This window comes from Wasmannia auropunctata, unplaced genomic scaffold (genome assembly GCF_000956235.1).
Source record: "Wasmannia auropunctata unplaced genomic scaffold, wasmannia.A_1.0 LD335479.1, whole genome shotgun sequence".
NCBI classification, from domain to species: domain Eukaryota; kingdom Metazoa; phylum Arthropoda; class Insecta; order Hymenoptera; family Formicidae; genus Wasmannia; species Wasmannia auropunctata.
In genome coordinates this window covers 138,343-160,188 of record NW_012027411.1, presented here as the reverse complement: position 1 = coordinate 160,188, position 21,846 = coordinate 138,343, and the positions used below count along the sequence as shown (strand labels likewise).

The window sequence follows — 21,846 nt, the reverse complement described above, 5'->3', positions numbered from 1 at the left end:
GAATTGCGGGAAGAAAAACGCGCGGGAGGAGAAAGAATAATCGAAAGTTCGGTTGAAAGAAGATCGAAAGTGCCGAGGCGTGACTCAGGAAGAAGGATATAACGATTTTTTTCCGAGGACTTTGCTGCACGTTTCAACAACTCGCGGTCGTGCCAGCTTAGCGCGACAATTGACTCGCGATGGGATAAACATGGTGCAAGAAGTGGCCAGAAGTAATTGTCGGTTCCTGTCAGAGAGACTAGAAAGCTGCGGCGAAACGAAACGTATAAAACGGCAGTGGCAGAGCTCCTCTCTTTAGTTCAACGAGTCGAATTCCTGTTTCAGCTTACCACAAGGATGATGAATAATTTGGTAAATAACAAATTCATGTCGTTTATTGCAATCATTACTTTTTCTCTTTGTACAGAATCAATTTGTATTCGAATGATGCAATTTCGTTTTTTCAATAATAAGAAAAGGATTGATAAATATATATTTTACAAACTTGTTCGGAATTAATTTTTATTATCGTTTGTGTTTTTTGTTAAACAAGCTCATTTCAGAAATAAATTATTTTATTTATATCTACTAATCACTCGATATACTACCAATCGACAACGTAGTTTTTTTTCGAATAAAATTTAGAATACATTTTGTTTTTCGAACAAAATAATATTAATACATGTACACATACATAGTACAAAGTGATAAGAATAACAGAATGTCCGATTAATTAATTAGTCGATTAATAGGTAATCGGTCAATAGACAGTAAATGACCCGTTAATAGACTTCCGGCTCATGGAAATATTAAATAAAATTTTATGCTTTTCTTCTAGGGTATTGCATTGACGTTGCTGTGCGCCGTTTGTGGTGCGCTAGGAAGTCGACGTTATATCGCTATTCCCGTCGACGGTATCGACGGTATCGATGTCATCGAAGTGAATCCGATCGCGCCTTCATTGTCGAGGGTGGCCAGACAAACGGAGGCGTACGTGCCAATTCCTATATCCAGCGTTTCCCAACAGGACGATTCCGAGGTACAGCGTTCCGAGCGATCGGCCGCGCATGTCCTGGACTACGTCGATTTCGGAGGACACACCGGCTCCAACGGAGCTTTCAGCTGGTACGCTGATTATCCGGCTCATCGTTTCTGATTTTCCGAAATTAATTACTTATCGAGACAAGTCGAAGAGAGCGCAGGACATCATGAAACATTGTTATAAGTGTAGTACATAATTAGAAGTCATATATAATTGTATAGTGACAAAGATCGCATAAACGAAATTAAATCGGAAGTCTTTAGAAGATAAAAGAGTTCAATAACGAATTGTCTATAAAAAATATATATATATAGCTCTCAAAGATTCTAATCTCTAAGCGATATTGAAGAATTCAAGGTTTCAGGCAAGGAAAATGACGTAGCTTTGTGATCAAGTTTTCTTTTATTTTCTGGTATTTGTTACGGTACAATAAATAGTGATTGAGATTGACAACACATCTCATCGTTTTTGCGTTAATATTTAGCTAAGTATCCACGGATCTAAAAATTCAGCGATGGAACGCATCGATCAGTTCTCATCATCGTTCGAATAAATAAAAAAAAAAAAAAAAAAAAAAAGTCGGATTCATCGGTAAAACAATATAGGTACAGCCTCAGGATATGATTATACTTGTATTTATACAGCCAAGTGTAGTGCCCACACTTTATATACGCGTGTCTCTTTTTAAAATGTACAGATAGATTATACATAAAATACATATACATACGTACACTAAAACATTTGTTCGTCGAAAGCTCGTAAGCAACGCGCGAAGATATAAGTTGATAACAAATTTGATAGCATTTATGACCGTCTTTACGCGGATCGTCTTTATCCCCATTCTTTTTCGTTTCAGTCCAAAATACGCACATCGAAAAAAAGTTTTATATCGTAATCTTATTTTTAATATATCGATTAAATTGCACATTTATTCATCTGGCGGAGAAATAGCATCAATAATATTATGCATTGGAGGAAACAATCTGTCAGGTGTGAAGTTATACGAGAAAAATTATCTTTCGGCTTGATATAAAGAGAGAAATTCATAAAAATAGAATGAGATGCGGAACTTTTCTCGATGTGTGTATTAATGAGAGTTAATCGAGTTTTACAGTAGTCAAAATGATAAATTTATCCTTTCTCTTATGAACGAGAAACGCAATCCCTTAACAACCTAATGTTACAATATCGCAAGCAAACATCATTGTCGTCGAGATTACTCGTGATCATAATGTAGGCGTGTGGCACGCTGCGAAATGAAACACTAGCGTTTGCTGCACATAGCCTCTTGGTTATCGATAGAAACTATTGATTAATTTTGATTATTTCTGCTGGAAATTAATTGGCGGCTGATTCTATTTGTCCCTTCATTTTCCACAATCACGAACCTTTAATTCCCTCATTCCCAAATTATTTCTTTTTTATCATTGTTATACTTGTTCTCATTTTCAGAGAGAACTCCCACCGATAAAATGATGTACCTATTTCTGATCTTTATTTCTCTCTCTTTCATCTATTCTTAGAAAATCAGATACAGCAAGAGCGTTATAGCGGAATTCATCACTACTATCTTTTCAGCTAGCGGTGATAATCCACATCGAACAATATCACACAAACGGAATTGATTGATTAGTATGTTATTTTATGCGTGTATGCAGGGTTGAGAAGTAACGCGTTACTTTAAACGCCATTACCATTGCAGTTATTTTTAGTAACGAATTGATAACGGTGTCGTATTTTTTTTTTGTTAGTAACGGTAATGGTATAACGTAGTTACATTTTTTTGGGTAAACGATAACGAGTATAATCGTTACTTTTATCATAAGTACTCTGTACACGTACAATACATGTAGATGAAACATACACAAGGAAATGTGTTTGACAATGATGCGATTAATCATAAAAAAAAAAGATCAAAATCGGTGAAAAAGTGATGGAAATTGTAACATGGTTATTTTTTTAAGTACAACACTATAACAAGTTACCTTTTCCAATGAATAACAAGTAGCGATAACGAGTTGAATTTTACAATAAATAACGAGTAACGGTAAACGAGTTACTTTTTAAAAGTAACTCACCCAACCCTGCGTGTATGTATATACGTATATACAATTAGTATATACATATATAATTATACTGATCATCACGTTATTCTCTCATGCGTTTGAAAAAAACCATCGAATGATGTGGATGCGATTTATAACGAGTTTTAATATATACCTTGGCGAATTTGCTATTACATTGATGTCCGAAGGTCTTTTTTTAAATTTTGACAACTTTAAACATATGGTTATAGACGACGATTCCGTATGGGAATAGTAGAATAATAGAATCGCGCGCCACCACAGATTAGTCATCCCGCTGATCTCACTAATCAAAAACTGGCTGGCTTTCGAAGATGACAATCCACAAGTATGACTTGCGTATCATCGAATTCTTACATGGTGTACTGGGAGAGCAGAATACGAGGAGTGACCATGGCGGTCGGTGCTTCGGGTCAAGTGGTGCACCAAGCAAGCACCACCTTCTTGAACGGGACGAAGATTGCTCGATCCGGCTCGCTGTTAATGATATTTATTCTTGATTAAACTTTAAATTAACTGAAGGAACTTATTAAAAATTAAAAAAGAAGAAACTTATTGAATCCTAATTTAATGAATTGTATATCAAACGCTTTGCTTCTACAGCAGCATACGTCCGAAAATGTTAAAGACGACAAGGGTATTACGGCGAAATTGTTTAAAAGTTTAGAGAAAAATAGAAAAAAGGCTGATTATATAATATATTAAAAAATTCTTTCTTCTCTCGCCATAGCTTCAAATAAAGTGCAGTTCTTAATTTTTGTTAGTATTATATATGTTTGCAAAATAGTCTGCATTTTAGAAATTGTTTCGCAAGCTTACCAATCGAAGAATCTTCGGCCGTGGAAAGTACCATCGGACGAACCATTGACATATGGCAGTTCTACTCCCACATGCGTATCTTCTCGACCTGGAACAGGACCTACGTATCTCACGCGACCTTGGAGGACCCTGCCCTCCGGCGATATCACCTTCACGAGGTGATCCAGTTTGAGATCTCTTGGTATCTAAAGGATACATACCAAAATTCGAGCAATTATAAATTTAAAATATATTGAGAATTAAATAATTGAAGCTTAAAAAGATTACAAATGTAACAGTACCTTTGGCAAATATGGCCTGGCGTCCTGAGGAGGATGCCAATCACGAATCAAGTCTGGCTCCGAATGCCTTCGCGCCCTTCTTCGTCTTGCCGTCTGTTTGCTCCAATAATCCGTACTGACACTCGATATTGTCAGCATAGAATCGATGCTTCGTCGCAGATAATCCTCGGCCTCATCGATCAATGATTCGGTAGAGTCTCCGCTATTTTCACCGCCGACTGAGTCTGAACGCAAATTGGGTAGACTGCCGCGCGTCATTGGACACTCTGAAAATTATCATCATTTTCTTTCGTAAACGTAAAACTCACTGTCGGAATTACTTAATGTACAATTTTTTTTCTAAATACATCATTATTTTATATGAATAGTTGATATGAAAAAGTGGCAGAATAAAGCATAAGATATCTTGTAAATCGATTATTTGATAATCTTAATACTTTTATATGTAAAAGAATTATATTACGTAAAACAAAATCATACAATTTCACAAACAAAAAAAAAAGACCTTGAAATCTTCGAAACGAAATCTGTATCTATAAAAAAATTTCATACACTATATGTAATGACTCTTTCGAAGTCATACAAATTTTGTATACAACAATTTTTAGTACAACATAATTTATAAGTTTTTCGAAGTGTGCAAGATATTCTACCTTGTACATGTACCATACCTTGGAAGGTCACCTTGGAGCGTGTTCTCTTTGGTGCATTTTTCAAAATTTTGGAGGAAGTCGATGGAGGATGCACGTGTGTTGGAGAGGATGGCATCGAAGACCATGTCGGTCGTGGTGTGGAAGTTGCAATCGGGACCCTCCACGTATCGAAGGATGCCGCCGTCGCTCTCCAGGAATGTCTCCGCGGAGGGCCGCCGACGACTTCGAGATTGGGTGACGGTATCGACGTCAAAGAACCACGATATCGCGAAGGATACAGATCGGTTGATAACCGACAGTCGCAGGGACTTGGCAGACCCGTGGTGGGATTGCAACGAGGCCAGTAACCCGCAGGAGAGCCCAGGGACTCGCGTCTATGGGCTTCCGGTGTACGGAGACCACAGCCGCGCGAACTAAAACACGTCTAGAAAAAAAAAAAAGGAAAACCATTGTACTTGATTTCAATCACAGATTCTTTAAAAAGTTCGAAATTCATTCTACAGTTTTTAATTCAATAATTCAAAACTTTGGCACAAAGATATCATTGTCATTAATTCTTTCTACTATTAATTAACTTAAATTACGAATAAACTTCATTCGCAAAAAATAAGCTCTAAAATATTCAGGAAATAATTTTATTGAAATATTAATTAAATATATATTTTTTATTTATTCTATTGTCTAATAAAATAGAATGAATAATATTTACACAACTGTATATTTTATAGACGGTTTTTTATAGCCGTACTACATAGTGTACACTTTTTATTTATTTAAAGTAAAATATAGGTGTGTTTGAAATTTGATGAAAGCGAGAAGACAGGTTTTAGTGCAATTCAATACAGCAATAAAAAATATCTATTGTAAGGTCTGTATTTTGTGGCTGAACTAGTGTACACGCGTATGTACTTAAAATGGAACAGTTATATATTTAAAATTATATGTTTAACGAAAGCGAGATAAACAGTTTTAGTGTATCCCAGTGCAGCAACAACGAACAGACAGTTACAATAAGTTGTCAGTTAACGTAACTTATGCTTGTAACTTTTTCGATTTTTAATTCAGGTTTTAACTTCACCTGCGCGTGTGGCTCATGGCACAGGTGATCAGCGCTCCTTGATAATTCTGGCACCATGCTAGTGAAACTGATGTCCGACAACATCACTCTCCTAGCTTCTCGAGTTTTGTCCGACAATCTCAGTCGGCCAGGCACTCCCGTTGGTAGCGCAAACTTGCTCGGTAACGTCGTAAAAGTATGCGCGACCTTGTGCGCGAGGTAGCTCTCGGATCGCCATTGTGCCGGAAGCGCAGAGATATCCGTCTGGGCACCAGATTCTCTTCGGGCACCACTGCTACGATCCATCACTGGCCGCAATGGAACAGAGCCCTTTCTCCGACTACTAGCCAGAGCTTCTCGATGAATAATGGGTCTAAAAGGATAACAATGATAATAATACATCACAACAATAAAATTGAAATACAATAAATAAAAAAAAAAACGAGTTTACAAAATTGATAATAATTGACGTTCAATCAATTGATCGCTTGATTTTAAGCTAAAAAATATAATCAACGTGAATTACACGAATATTGCAAATGTTGTTTATAAATTTTTTAGACATGACTAGCTTGTCAGAAGATTATTCCCTTTGTGAAAAAATTATTTCCCAAATAGCAAATTATCTAATATTGTAAACCTGTAAGCTGTCGGCGGTGCAGCCAGAGTGTTTCTCCTTGTGACATGTCGCAGGGATGATCCCCCCGCGTTTTCAGCGTCCTCCAATACACCGCATTTGCTAATGTCAGTCTCAACCAAGACGGAGCACTGCGACCACATCTTGTTGAGCCTGGTACTGGAACTCTCGTCGAACCTGTCAACACTCTCCTCGCGGTCGATGCTAGAGCTTTGCGAGGAGACGGCTTCCTCGACAGAGCTGTTCTTCTCACCATTGCAGACCAACGATTCACCCTCCGTCTTTATGTACTTGAGTAAAATAGGCTGGCCGCCAGTGCCTGCATGCTGCCAGGTCTCCGTCTCGGTGATAGACACCAAGTCCTCCTGCAAGCCGAGATCACGACATATCTCGTCTGTCGTGAATATCAATTCGATGTCGTCCAGTTCTTCGGACTCATTCTCCGAGTGTTCGTTCGGCCTCGGCGAATCAGCCGGTTGACCCTGTCGTGACATCTGAGATTGATCTACGTGATCGCTGAACACTGAGTTATCGCCATCGGAGATGGATTTCAAACTCAAGTCTTCGGGATCCCTCTCAGGAATGTCTAAATGATCCATATTAGCTGGGCCATCGCCTAGGACACGAAGAAAACACGTCTATGATTTGCATTTTTTTTTCTTTCCCAAAGAAAAAACTAAATCTTCGTACAATTGTTAATATCTCGTGTTTAAGAAAGTTTTTTAAATCATTATTACACCATTATTGTTATTGCTATGTGAATCTCATAATTTTTGTATATTATTATATTTATAAATTGTTAAAGAAATTGTTTTTGAAACCTGAAATTTCTACTCGGGACTCTTCCTCGTTGCTAGCCACATTTGTTGTCAAAGTCGGGGATTTGTGATTCTCATTTTGGGAAACGTTCAGCATCGTGGACGCCGTCTCAGTAATTTTGGTACTGGCTGTGCTTCTAGCAGCTGTAGTTTTAGAAGATTTTGATGAATCTTGAAACTTGTCGAATTGGTTAGCACGAGAAGACGGATCGGGGCTATTGTTGTTGCTGCTGCTAACGTTGCTGTCTTCAGAGGCTGGTTCGTTAAAAGCGTTCTGAGCATCAGCAATCTTCTTGGATACATCCATAGTGGTTTTCTCAGGATCTGTCGGTTGGCTATTATATGGAAAAATTTAATAATTCTGCTGATTTGACGTCGAGTGAATCCTCAAACGTCAAAGGATCCATTTCCAACATTAACAATAAAATCAATTTGTACTTACTCCATATGGGCTTCTACGATGAGTCGGACGTGTTTCGATTGAAGTGGAGGGCTGGTCGCTGCATCGCACGAGAATTCACAGCTCCTACTCAGAATCCTTCGTCTGAGCACGTGATTTTCGAGGGTCAGACGGCCCACTGTATCAACGTAGTTCTCGCCGGAAAAATTGCCGACGCTCTCCTGCAGCCGGCGGAGCTCTTCACGTGATGAGTCCAAAGCCGAGCGTAGTGACACGACTGTCTACATCACACAGATAAGTGGAAATTTTTTTATTATCAGAACACTTTTTCATTTTCAATGAAAGATATGTAGCAATGAAAACGATTATAAAATTTTAATATTTTGTTTTTTGTGATATCGTTGAATAATATATAATCTATAGCAGATAAATGAATGTAGTCTTCTTTTTATTCAAAAATATACTGTAGTTGGAATTTGATGAACGAGAAGATTTATAATTAGCAACAAGAAACAACTATGACTCAAAATCGAAGATCTGAAAAATGCCAAAAGTATTTTAACATAAATAATTCTAACTTTAATAATTTTTTTAAATATAAAATAAAACCGGGTAATTTTGATACTTATTTAATAAGATTGTCAATTATTCAAAAGAGAATCAATTTTCTTTAATCTTCCTTCTGTCAATGCCTAATTTTTCACCTTTTACTTTCATGAATGCACCGAGTATCTAGATACGAGTACAAGTATTTCAAACTATAGTCGTGCTAAAACGTCGTTATGGCAACTGCTAAGTCTCGAAATTCTTTTCTATTATATTTTAAATCATTTCCGAACAAAAAATCTTGATATATCTATTTTGTACTAAAAGAACAGGTTCTTAGCACGCTCAATATCTCATGTGTGTTGCCAATATTTAATGAGATGTGAACAGACGTCTACTGTTGTATGTTTTGTATTTAATTGAATGTTTTTATGGCGGTTTTTTTTTATTAATTCATATTTGCAAAAAAAGGTCAACATAGAGGAATTATCATGAGCGCAGTTTGCAAGATAAAGATTAGATCATTGATACTAGTCACGAAAAACATTTTTTAAGCAGTATCAGCCAATATATTCGTATTTATTATAATTAGTGTAATTATTTTAAATTAAATACAAAAAAGAAAAGAATATTTAAAGTTATTAGATCCCATCGATTCCTTAAATATTCAGACAGCAAAAACGAAAATTGGATATGTTCCTGACAAAGCGGAATCCAATAGCTCACATCGCCAATTTACTATAATTTAATATAAAATTTCTTGATTGATTGAATCAGCGAAAAAATTGTAGATATCGATCGTTGTGAGTAATGTAATCAATTATCATATCTTCATTCGTTAACGGGACTCCTTCCTTCATAATATTAATGCATTACAGTATATTAATGTTACAGTTCTGCAGAAAACTGAAATTAAATAAAGTGCTTGGATTTTATCAAAGTGAATTTTATTAATTTAGAATAAACATATCTCCAATCCAAATATTACTTCAGTTTTTCATATTTGTAAAAAATTAAGTAATGGGTGCCCAGATATTTGGTACATTGAACAATGTAATATTCATCGCAAGGTTCTTTTCGCTAAAAATGCAAATGAGATGGGGTCTGTGCAAAGTTGTTCTTTGTTGCTGGAAGGGTGAAGATCTAAGATGTCAACCTCAGAAAATATAAAAATTTGTAATTGTTTAATTCGAAATGAGTATCTTGATACTTGTGCATTGACGGAAGGCTTAACACTATATGTATAAGTAATAAAATTAAACATTGACAAGTGTAATAAACAAGACAACCTTAAGACAAAGGGGGAAATACGTGAAACGAAACGGGATCATACTTGGTGTAAAGCTCTTATGACGTCTAATCCGGGTATTCCTGGTGATGGCAAGGTGCTCCTGAAGAGCCTCTGAAGAGACGGTTGACCAGTTTCGGCTTCCATGCCTCCGCCACCCCGCCTAATGTTTTCAAATGGATTCTATTTTCGCTACGGATCATGCCGAATTCGCTGTTGCTCTTTGATGTTTTTTGTTCTTCCTCTACAAGATCCTTGTTCTTCAATAGCAGAACAGCAGAACCTTCAGCTAAATCTCTTCACATTTCTTGATATATCTGTTCTCCTGCAAAATACAACATTAATTTTTTTAAAGATTGATCGTTGTTAGTATTAATATTAACTTTTTACATGTTATTTTCTTCTTTTTACATTTTTTAAATAATGTTTTTTTACACATTAAATGTCAATTTCTTTCTTTTTAAATTTATTTCCTACAATCTTAAGTTTAGTTTAAATGTCAACACATCAGTTTATCCTGAAAGTAATGTTAACATTTTTCTTAAGGATGTATGTGCCATGTCAAAACATTATACCAAAAATACAAAAATTTTATAGATTGTTCCATTATTATGTCCGACAAGTATTTGTATAAAATTTGAGTCCAATTCTTCTATTGAAACGTTAATTTTGTTGTTTTAATTCATATAAAATCACGTTTTATAGTACATACTTATTTGATGAAGTATTACGAATTAAATAAAATATGTTATATATATGTGCTAATAAAATTTTAATCAATATTCGTGCAAAACTTGAATCCACTTTAAAAGTTGTTTACCTAAAATTGCAGCAAAATATGATCATTACGCTGCGTAAAACAGTATAAATCAACTTATTCATTTTGTTCTTTTTTTACAGTTGATTTCAGGACAATATTTACGACCAAAATTATTCATAAAATATCGATTAATTTTTTAAATAATTTTTTGCCATTCTTTAGCTGGTATTGTACAGACTAAACATTCTTAATAAATGTGAAAAATTTTGTTATATTCTTCATCTTGGCTTACATTTCGTACAAATAAACAATTCTAATACAAATATAATAAGTATTTTTATTATTGATGATATAAATATTTACAAATGTTGCATATTAATTAATAAAAATTTTACAATGCTAAAAAGACATATTTGACATATTTTAAAATATTCTTTTTAAGGAAAAACGACAATATAATGATTGTAATGAATGTGATTTTTTGAAACATAAACCTCTATGTATGTTATAAAATGCAATAGTAAAAATAAAATTAAAAAACCAAATATTTAATAAAAAGAAACCATTTATTCATTTTTAACTAATTTTTTTTCAATCCGTAAAACATCAAAGCTGAACAATTGTTTCACGAATCGATATCACATCCTGTTTAGAAAAGCAGTAAAAAATTATAACTACAAGCTAACGCAAGAAAACAAAATCAATGTCCCGTTAAAAACGGAGCAAAAAATTACAGCTTTGACAAGCTAATACAAGTAAAATCAATGAGTAAAATTAACTAGTACTCAGTAAATATTATCGGAGAGTTTTAATTTTTTATAATATACACGCACACATATATATACACACATAGAGAAAGAAAAAGAGAGAAATAGAGAATTCACAAAGATATAAATATATTTGTCAATATATTATTCTATTCTATTCTGTATGCACCTTTCACGCAATTTGCGTCGCACTTTGCAGCCGGAAATGCGTTTAACTTCTAAGCAATTTATTAACAAATAAAACTATCATAAATAATTTATCCGCGAAGGCTCACCTCTATTTCTCAAAAAGATTTCGACAGCGGGCGAGTTTACATCCTTCGGAAATATCGGCAATCGGAGGAAGCAATTTTTCGTCGGCGTGAAATTAATAATCAAGGACTCATCTCACTCATCCTCGCGCATCGGATGTTATTTGCGGAAAATCGCTGGAAAATCCCTAGAAAATCCGAGATCTCAACTCGCGAACAACTACACTGTCGACAGGTAATGGGAAGCGCGTTTTTTTTAGGAGGCGCGCATCGACAGAAGCGCTCGATTTCGTTGCCGCAGGATAATCCTTTGACATTTTTTCACAGAAAAAAAACGTACGACGGGTCGCAAAGGTGCTGCGGAAAACATCAGAGATACTCTGGCTGCCGAGTCAGGATCAGGTCACCATAACGGCCCCGTCAAGTCAAATCGAGAGACCCCGAGAGTCGTGGGAAAACTGTTACAACAGGGTCAGGGATGACAGCGTCGATGACAGCGTTGATGATAGCGTTGAGGAGATCGCAGAATAGCTTTATATGAAGGAGACAGCAGCGGTAGCGGTGACGAGGACGACGATCGATCCGACCGTTCGATCGCGGTACAGTTACATCGATGACGCTGGGAGCTGAGAGGCGCGGCCAGGAGAGCGCGCGAGGAAGGCGCTCGACGAGGACATCCGAAGGGTGGTTAAGCAGGCTGATGAGAGACCGCGACACGAACGCGGCGTTAACGAGGACGTTCGATCGCGACGTACGCCGTCACTCGCTCTGGCCGCCGCGGTCGGCCGCTCACGGCGCCGCACGGGGCATCGCGGCATCGCGCGTGCTCTCGCCCTCGTTGAACACTCTTTACGTGTTGTTGCCCGCGATGCGAAATACAGAAGAGAGAATACACAGGCGTTTGTGCCGAGGCGCGCTCCGCGCTGCTTGTCAATTGACACTCGACGCCACTGACACTAGAGCTGTCACTGATACCCACATGCAGACGACGGAACGACGCGAGACACCTCCGTGTATCGTAGTACCAGAAGTGCCAATATACGCGACAGACAATCAACTAGGCGTGTTGCGCACAGAGATCATCTGGATGCGCCATAAGTCCCGTAAACACAATAGTAGATGTAAGCTTTAAGCCGTAAAAATTGACCAATCAAAATCGATTATTCATATTCAGCTGCGATTACTGTCGAAATACAATAGATGTAGTAAGCCCGAGCTCATAAGAAGCTCCTAATTGCGCCCATACGCGATTCCTGATTAATTTTAAAAAATGGGGGAGTCCAAGGAGCTAAAAATTTTTAACTTGCGGAATTTAAGAGCTCATGATTTCCCTTTTTTTTTTATTCCCGCGTGGGAGGAGCAGCTGGATAGAGGCTGAATTTTATTTGTTTTTAGATTAAATTAACAGTTAACTGTAAATTTATATAAATTGTGTAGAGCCAAAATCAGCAGGAACATATACAATTGGCAATAACACTTTTTTTCTACTCTTTACATATATGCGAAACGCCATCTAAGTTTATCTTCTATTTCAAGAATTGTAATGCAGAATTTATCACAGTTGATACAATATATCCTTCAAAAATATTTCTCAAATCTTCCGAGTGGACAATTATTGGTACAAAAAAAAACAGCCAAGCATGAAAAAACGTCACTTTCATTAATTTTTTCTTTTCAAATATCTTTTCGCCGATAATATCGACTGTTTTGTGGTTTTGTCTTTTCGAAGCCGACAAGTAGCGCTGCTACCCAGCTCGCTCGCGGTGGTCACATCTGAAGTTCGTGACGACTAACGTCACGATCAAGGAAGGTTGATAAAACTGGCTACGCAGTATCGTCGTCGCGCGCAGCTCCGTCTTTGAACATACTCGTACCCTGCGACAACAAATGATAAATATATTCCGATATACCTTTCATTACCTTTTTATCACAGTCTGAGATCAAAGGTTTGAAATCTGTCACAAGAATTGAATGGATCGTCAGGAAGACCGTCTGCCACCCGCTTACTGTTAGTAAAGCGGTCATTAAAATAAAAAATATCTGAAATAATCAGAATTGGGCGCGCGCGCGCGCGCGCAATTCGAAGGCGCAATCTCTACCGTCATCTAAGGCCGGCACTGGCGAAGGAGAGCGGGGCGGAGGGGGGAGGGTGGAAGGATAAACGGTCGGCGGCGGCGAGTCGTGCTCGGCGCCGTGCCTCGTCACGGGCACGCATTGAAATCGGACGCGGGTGTCACGCGGTCCAGTGCTTGACGCGGGTCGGGCAGTCGGACGTCTCCTACGGACGTTTGGTTCTATCGGCGTCGTGCAGACGCGGCGCAGCGTGGTCTCTCGAGCCCCGACACGGGGGGCTCCGGCAATTTAAATGGGCGGGGTCGCGGGCACCACGCCGCTCTTCACCGTATACGTATGTACGATGAGGGACATGGAGCGACCTCGGTGTTACTAGTGGTGGAGCTGCCGCCGCCGCCGCCGACCGATAGTCGGTCGGCGTTTTCTCATCGGGGAGCGTTACACATCGCTGTACGCGCCGTGTGTTACATTAAATGGCGGGCGACTCGCGCGCGTCAGCTACGCCTACGGCTATGACGTCGCTCTGAGAGACGAGAGACACGAGAAAAACAGAGAGAAAAAAAGAGCCCCGGCAGTAGACACCTTTTGCTCCCCGCGGCTCCAAAGGTAGGAATTTTTCCCACCGAGGATTTCGGATGCGCGTTGTATATGATGTCTGTCTCTGTTTATCCTCACACACACACACAACACACACACACACTCTCTCTCTCTCTCTCTCTCACATACACACACACACACACTCCTCATATCCCCTTCTCCTCCCCCGCTGCTTCTCACACCTTCACTCTTCTCCGCTGTGTTGTTGATTGCTCTCTTTGTCTCTCTATGTTGGCTTTCTCCGTCTCGCTCTCTTTCTCTCTTTGTCCCCTCTCTACGCTCTCACGCGACTCCTCGGTTTCTTCTCACAAATCAGCCTCTCCTCTCCTCCGTCAGTCTACCGCCCCTGCAGGATGTTCCTCACCACCGACTACGTCGACGCGTTTTTCCGACGGAGTCGGTGGAATAAATTCCGAGATACTCCTTTTCCCCTCCTCTCTCCCCCCTCGCCGCTCCCCCCACATTCTCCGGTAGGCTTTTTTTTATATGTGTAACATATACCTGTACGCGCTGTGTCATGCCCTCCTTTACCGGAGAGTCGCCACTGCCTGACGCGTCTTCAGACCTTTTTTTTCCTCCCTTTGTCTCGGAAGTGTGCAGGCACAGGCAAGCAGAGACACGGTGGCGTTCGTTTCCACAATGAGAATACCGCCCGTGTATATCCCTGACATGAGAATTAACATGTAGCCACCAACCATGTACACTGCGATCTGGCGAGAAAGGAGTTCAGGGAGGGAAAGAAAAAAAAAAGTTCGTTACACTCAAGAGGGTTCCCAGTCACTTCGCAGCTCGCTCCGCACGCTGCACCTGCGATGTGTGTGTTTTTCTGTCTCCGTCTGTCTATCTCCCCCCCTTCTTTTCGCCTCTTTCCTTCCTCCCCCCTTCCTCCTACTCTCCCTCCCACCCGTTCCGACGCACATCTGATCCTTTTGTCTGCCGACCGAGATGTATGTGTGTGTATGTGTGCGTACGTGCGGCGCGCGCGTACTGTACCGTACGTTTGTTTGTATACAAATATCCGTTAAACGCGTGCACACGCGCGTTACGTACGTAGTACATAGGTATTCGTGGTGTACTCGCTCATGTATGCTGCCGACGTCAAATCGGTAATCGGGAGAACCGTACGAACTTGAAAACGACTTTCCTAGGAACAAAGGGATATCAATGTGAGAAAAAGATAAATGTGCCAAAATAGAGAGAGAGAGAAAAGTCGGATTTGCTCGTTTTGTGAATCAGTGAATCAATGTTTAAGGTAAACATAATAAAGTCAACGATAAAATTTAACAGATTTAAAACTGAACAGCTATTAATGTAAAATCGTGAGCTTGGCGAAAGAAGAAAATAAATTCAAAATGGCAATTTGAAGTATAGAGTCCAGAAATTTTTGTGGTTTTTTTCCTGAAGCAAGAGACATTAATATATTTTTGAGATATACGAAAAAATTGAAAATTCGTTTCGAGCGGTACGATTTTAATTTCTTTTAAAAATAATGCTTTGAGATATACGAAGAAAGTAGGAATCTATAAGTTCGATTGAAGTACGAAGTCGAGATATGAATTTTTTTTTTTTAAGACAAACTTTTTAAGATGTATATGATGGTCTGTAGATACAACTCGTGCGTACTTATATCACTGAAATGCATCTGAGACTTTCAAAAAAACATATGCAGATGTGTCACATTGAAATAAATTTTCACAAGTCGAACATTGCAATTACTTACATTTCGCATATAATTATTCGGTAATAATATTACTCCGCACAATTAAATAGCAGTAACAAAGAAAATTGGATAATCGTAGAGTTGAGATGTCGAGAGGGAGGGGCGAGGAGGGGAGGGAAGAGGGAGAGAAAGAGAGACGCAGACAGTGCCCTAACATTGCAGCGCACGTATACACCCGCATGTACGATATTGCATTTGTAGGAGCATGCATATATATATGCCTGGAGCGCATTTCCTATCTTCGTCGTCTCGTCGGTCGGCGCACAGACGTGTCTCGTGGGCTTACGTCGTTCGTGTTGCGACGTGAAGTACGACTCGGTCGGAAGATCGAACGCGATCGAACGCGTATACGAATTACGATCGTGTGTATAGGTACGGATTTTCTTTCTCCTGTGCGACGGAGGTGGACGAACGCAGACGATCTTAACAATTAACGGTACATCGCCGGCCGAGTATTTAAGCCGCTGACCCTTTAAATCCGTACGCGTGTGACGCCCTTCGATCGATTCTGTGTCGCGTGTGTGTGTGCCGCGCGCGCGCGCGCGCGCATGTATATGTGTGTGTATATACCGGCCGGGAATTGCGTTCTGCATACGGGGTGTCCTCTCAGCCAGGGACGCGCTCGCCGATACTCCGATATTGGAGATGCTATCGACAGCTTTCCATTGATATTTTAGCATCGACGCTTCACGAATTCGAATTGATGAAAATCTTGGTGATGCAAACTCTTCTCTCTTTTTTTTTATTCTCCCTTTTTAACGGCTTAAATTACGAAAACAAATCACTTGGTTTGTTATAATCTCTCTGATTTATATATAATTGAATTATTTTTTGGGGTATGGAATAAACATTGGGAAACAAAAAATATCGTTATTAATATCTATTAACGGCCCGCTTGTAATACGTACGTAGTGATGCGTGAATAAAGAATGTTGGAATATTCCTTTTAACATAGATGTATCAATTGTACCTGCTCAGTACAGATCTAGATGGGTTTGTTCTGGATAATTTTGCCTCTGTTGATGAATCTTTAATAGTTGATGCTAAGTCACTATATTATTTTTAATTAATGATGGCTCGATAAACAGCCATTTTTATATAGCTTGGCTTTCTGTATCTGCGGTTGATAGGATATCCGGTATACGTGCGTACATCCTACATAAGACTTATCAAATTGACCAATATGTGCGTCACAACTTTGCCATATAAAGAATTACAATCGAATTATTTAGATGGGACGCTAGAAAAATTAATTATGAAAAATTGAAAATAATCGGCTAAGTAATAAGATATTTAAAAATAATTTCAGTGTGAATAGAATATTTGAGTATTTTTTTAGAGGATTTTTATTGCATATAAATTAAATGCTAAAAATATTTGAACTTGATTTTTAATTGTATCTTACACACATACACACACACATGCGCGTGCGCCCGCGATATATAGGGTGTTCAGCACACGATTTTTGACACTTGATAGTTTAAAAAAAAGATGGAAAAATGAATGTCTGTTTTATACAGGCTACCACATGTGATAAAAAAGTTTAAAAAAAATTATAATGAATAAATCAAAGTTACTTTGAATTTTTTTAATTGCATAAAATTTTTTTGCCATTGTAAGGGTCTATAAGATGAATTCAACGCCTACCGACAATGTCATTTTTATCGATATTTTATTGATTTTATTAATACGTAAACACATAATATCTATCATAAACATCCATTAATAAAGAAAAACTGTAACTTATGTAAGCAAATGTTTAAAATTGCTTTTCTCTTTCTTCACAAAGTTCAATACAAAGTTCTGCTCTTTTTAACAAATTATTACGAATAGCAGCTCTTATATTTGGATCCAAAGTTATGCAAACTGTATTTTTTCTCGAAGATCTTGAATATTATTTATTGATGTGTGATCTACAAGGATTGCAGATATTCCCATAAGAAAAAATCTATCGGAGATAAATCCAGAAAACATGCATTATGAAAAAAATTGTTTGCAATTTAAAAGATTCAAATTAACCTTGAGTTTTTTTATTAAAAAAAATTTTTTTTTATTTTTTATCGCATATTGTAGCCTGCATGAAACAGATAAATATTCATCTTTTAATCTTTTTTTTAAACTGCTCGGAAGTATCTTAAAAATCGTGCGGACCGTTACACTAACATCGTGTATATACACGTATACAGTACATAGCATATATATTTTTTCACTTTATTAAATTAAATTATTAAATTGCAACGTTCGACAGAATAGCAAAGTTACGCAACGAAGGAGAACTTGACGATGTACATTGCACTTATAGGAATTAAAAATTCGGTTTAAAATGAGATGATCCTTGCTCTGAGAGAGTTGTCTGCCCGTTGCCGATATTCAGGATTTACGATCTGTCGTTAAATCGCAAATTAAAAACGCACTTGGGAACACGAATGAAAAATATATAAGTAACAACAGACCCGGGAAGCCCGGTGGTCGTTCTGTGCAGCGCGCATACTTATAAATGCATAGAATTTTTCAATAGACGGACCAGAAAGACCGGTGCACACGTAGCAGCTTTTCCGAAGATCCGTCTAGCGGTTCGCAGACTAAGATTTAAACCGTGCAATTGTAACTCCGTCATCGTCTTCATGTATGTAATTGATTGATTCGACAATTTCAGTGTTAAGGGAAAGATATTAAAGGGTATAAAAATACATATATGATTACGCGAAGAAAACTTTATAATTTTATATTTTTTTAATTACATATACATATAAAAAAATATATTTCTATTTACAATGGCTATAAAACTGTAGTGTAACATATTTATTAGATATAAAAAATTTATAATGAATTATACATGCATTTTGAATTATGTTATTGAATTATATTGAAGTTATATTAGTAAAAATTACAAGGCATATTATAAAAAATGATATAATAATTATATATGTATTTTTTAAATCGTGCTACAGCCTTTAATATACAACATATATACAATAATAACGCTTTTATTGTAGTCAATTTTCTAGTCAATAAAAAACACATTTTTTAAATTAAAAATATTATATACAATAAAGTATAACATGGTTCTGTATTGTAACATATGTTACCAAAGAATGTTATAAAGTACATAAGTATATAACATGATTCTATATTGTAATAAATGTTATCAAAATAAAAATATATTTAATAAAAAAACTTAATGTTGTTAAATTGAATATAATATCCACAATTAAATTCACGGTCATATTACAGAACCACATAATATTATATTTTATTAAATATAATACGGGAATTATATATAGTAAATATAATTTTATTTAGGTTAATATAACTCTATGATATTACTTTTTTAAGAAAAATTAATATAGATATTAATAAATTAATATTTTTGGTAAATATTTTTCTTTAGAATTATCTCTGCTTTTTATAAATATTTTTAAATATATTTTTACATAATAAAACACGACTAATATTTTTATTTAACTATATTATATTTAAACTTTGTACTATTATACTATGCGTACACCTGCATATATAATTAACTTATAATACACATTTTTAATGATTATAAACATTAAATATTAAAAGGATTCTTTGGGGATATAAGATGTATTTACTTGAAAAAATTATTTTATTATCTTTTAAAAACTATTAGAAGTATTGCCCATATTGTCAATTGTCGTACACATATTTGTATCTTTATATTAAATTTGTACGAATACTTTCCAGTGTATTTCGTGTTTTTAAGTTTTCAACAGCTAAACTAATGTTTTCTTTCAATTGTTCGATATTTTAATATTGGTAAGATTTATAATCATAAATGTGTATTAAGTATCTGGCGAATATTTAAAGTTCTTTTTCTGGAAAACAAAGTCTTGTATAAAAAAGTTTTATTCAACATTCTCGATTTATTTTTTCACGTAGAATCATCCTGTTTATATTACTACCTCTGGAATATCGTTTGTGTGTGTGTGTGCGTGTGTATAATATGTTTTTAAATTTAACTTCTCTAATAATACCTCTTCACACGTACATAATTGTACAAATATTAATTGTCGTGCCCCTTCTACTTCATAATGGGCAGCTCCGCTAGATAATATACACATATGCATATGTATATAGCGTATACATATATAGTTTGACAGCTTAGTATGCGCAACTGCAAGTATACGTGTAAGTATACGGCGATTAGCTCATGCTGTGATAAGAGTATTCTATAATTTTGAAATTCTATTCCTTCACCCCTTAGAATCGATGTTCACGCCTATTGACTTTCTTTTTCCTTAATGGAGACATTATCTTCTTTTTATTGAAATAATATTCATTATATTATTCAAGTAGGTAATGTCTTTGCAAGTATTTAAATAAATTTTTTTTTATCAATTAACATTTTTTTAAACATATTTCTTTCAGTGTATATCTTTTTGTTATTATCTTTTATTACAAAACATTTAAAAACATTTATTAATGATCAGTACTGTACTTATGTATTATTGTAATTAATCTTTTTATGATATTAAAATATTTGTAAACGCAGTAGCTAATCAACTTATCGTAAAAATATCAGGTTGATTGACTATTGTGATTTTTTGCGCGGCAAATATTTCCGCATCTTATTTGCATGAATTTTTAATTTTTTATAATTATCGATGTAATAACAGTATCGATGTAATATTAAATGCAAGCACTGCTTAGAACTATCTGTAGTCGAATTTTATAACGATATTTTTTGACAACGATGACGTTCTTTAAATGAAAATTTTACAATTCGAATTTTGTGCAATATCTTCATGGAACACAAAGAAAAAAATCAAAGTATTTTTATTAAACAATAGAAATATCAGCTAATAATTAAATATAAATCTATTACAAATTCAATTAATTTAGATATTATTGTTATATTATAAATATTATAATTGAAGATATTCTCAAGTTGCCGTCTTGCATAAGGATAAACGATTTATTTCACCGTAAACTTGGCGCAAAACACTGTATCTTTTGATTAATATTGGAATATTGTAATTATGTAATAATATTATAATTTTTATTTTACTTTCAGATATGTATAATGACACCATTTGTCGTAATATCATTTGTATACAAAAGCAATTTCACACAGATTGTAAAATTTTTATTTAGTGGAATTTTATTTTTTTAAATTAAACATATATAAAAATATATTAGGATAATTACAAAAACTTTTTTGCGAAATATATAAAACTTACTATCTTTAAATAAATTAAAAATATTATAATTTTCGTTATATCAGTATAATCAGTATATATTTTAAAGACAAAACCTTTATTGTAAAAACTTTATATTTATTATATTTTTATATATCATTAAAATCCAGTATTAAAGAGAGAAGTTTTATTATATCTAGTATAGCATACTATAATAGTAGTCTTTTGATTTTAAAGGTTGCGAGATTAGTTAAGGTAAAGATAGGAGAGAGGCTTAGAGATTAGCTTAGGCAGTAAGCTTTACGTAAGAATCCAAGAATTCTGACTATGCCTTTGTACGGCTATCTCGGCGTGGTTTCACGTCCGTAAGGTGCAGGTTTCAAGACGAAACAACCGAGAAGTTGGCAGAGTCGGGACAAGAGAGGTCCTTTTCGCCCTTTGCGTAATACGTTATACAAAGGATACTTGAGCTTTCACGGTAATCATTATACGGTAATTGGTATATATCTTCATTCGCTTTCTAGGAAAACGGGTTCGTTGCAGGACTCAGTTCATCGTGTCAGAGGTTTGGAACTTGCGAATAATAAACGCATTCGAGATCGTAAAACTTTAATGAAAAATAGGGCTTTTGTAACGACAGCCGCCCATAGACGGAAATTATAGATGCGCGGCGCGCGTTCTCCTCCTCCTCCTCCTCCCGCTACTTCTCGTCGTTCTTCTTACATTATGGAGCAAATTATAAGAGCCACTTTGCGCGACGTGGACGCGCTCCGTGTTCGTTGCAAGCAGCGTAATAATTTAGCGCACGATGGATCGCCTATGGGTGCGTCGATCGTCTGCGAACTCCCTGTGAACTCCCTGCGAACTCTGGCGCGATCGAACACCCCCGCGACACAACCGCTATCCTTT

At 36.4% G+C, this 21,846-nt stretch overlaps 3 protein-coding genes across 4 annotated transcripts in view; 2 read left to right on the top strand and 1 right to left on the bottom strand.

The window, feature by feature from the left end:
- The first annotated feature begins 40 nt into the window (after window positions 1-40).
- On the top strand, window positions 41-1,478 carry LOC105456918. Its single transcript, XM_011701299.1, has 2 exons — window positions 41-351; window positions 818-1,478. The coding sequence occupies exons 1-2, from the start codon at window positions 337-339 to the stop codon at window positions 1,133-1,135; spliced, it is 333 nt and encodes a 110-aa protein (XP_011699601.1). The 5' UTR covers window positions 41-336; the 3' UTR covers window positions 1,136-1,478.
- On the bottom strand, window positions 1,405-12,158 carry LOC105456919. 2 transcript variants are annotated; one of them, XM_011701301.1, is made up of 11 exons: window positions 11,723-12,158; window positions 11,407-11,570; window positions 9,650-9,929; window positions 7,813-8,051; window positions 7,374-7,705; window positions 6,556-7,168; window positions 5,937-6,288; window positions 4,877-5,282; window positions 4,206-4,471; window positions 3,925-4,109; window positions 1,405-3,582 (listed from the first exon to the last, which is right to left on the bottom strand). In XM_011701301.1, exons 3-11 carry the CDS (start codon window positions 9,749-9,751, stop codon window positions 3,519-3,521), a joined length of 2,559 nt encoding a protein of 852 aa, XP_011699603.1. In that variant the 5' UTR covers window positions 9,752-9,929; window positions 11,407-11,570; window positions 11,723-12,158; the 3' UTR covers window positions 1,405-3,518. The 2 variants fall into 2 exon arrangements, with proteins under 2 accessions (XP_011699603.1, XP_011699602.1); XM_011701300.1 differs by having other exon boundaries at window positions 11,407-12,158.
- A 1,415-nt stretch (window positions 12,159-13,573) lies between these two features.
- The window catches only part of LOC105456917 (RING finger protein 44), a 57,383-nt gene continuing 49,110 nt past the window's right edge, over window positions 13,574-21,846 (top strand). Inside the window, exon 1 of the mRNA XM_011701298.1 lies at window positions 13,574-14,061. The gene's annotated coding sequence lies outside the window, so the exon portion shown is untranslated. The remainder of the gene's footprint in view (window positions 14,062-21,846) is intronic.

Bases quoted from the DNA above. Each gene is read 5' to 3' on its own strand.
- LOC105456919 (XM_011701300.1), bottom strand. From the start codon at position 9,751: ATGGAAGCCGAAACTGGTCAACCGTCTCTTCAGAGGCTCTTCAGGAGC. The intron at 4,110-4,205 runs GTACTGTTACAT...TGTATCCTTTAG, and splicing joins CCAGGCCATATTTGCCAAAG to ATACCAAGAGATCTCAAACT. The intron at 3,583-3,924 runs GTAAGCTTGCGA...TATCATTAACAG, and splicing joins GGCCGAAGATTCTTCGATTG to CGAGCCGGATCGAGCAATCT.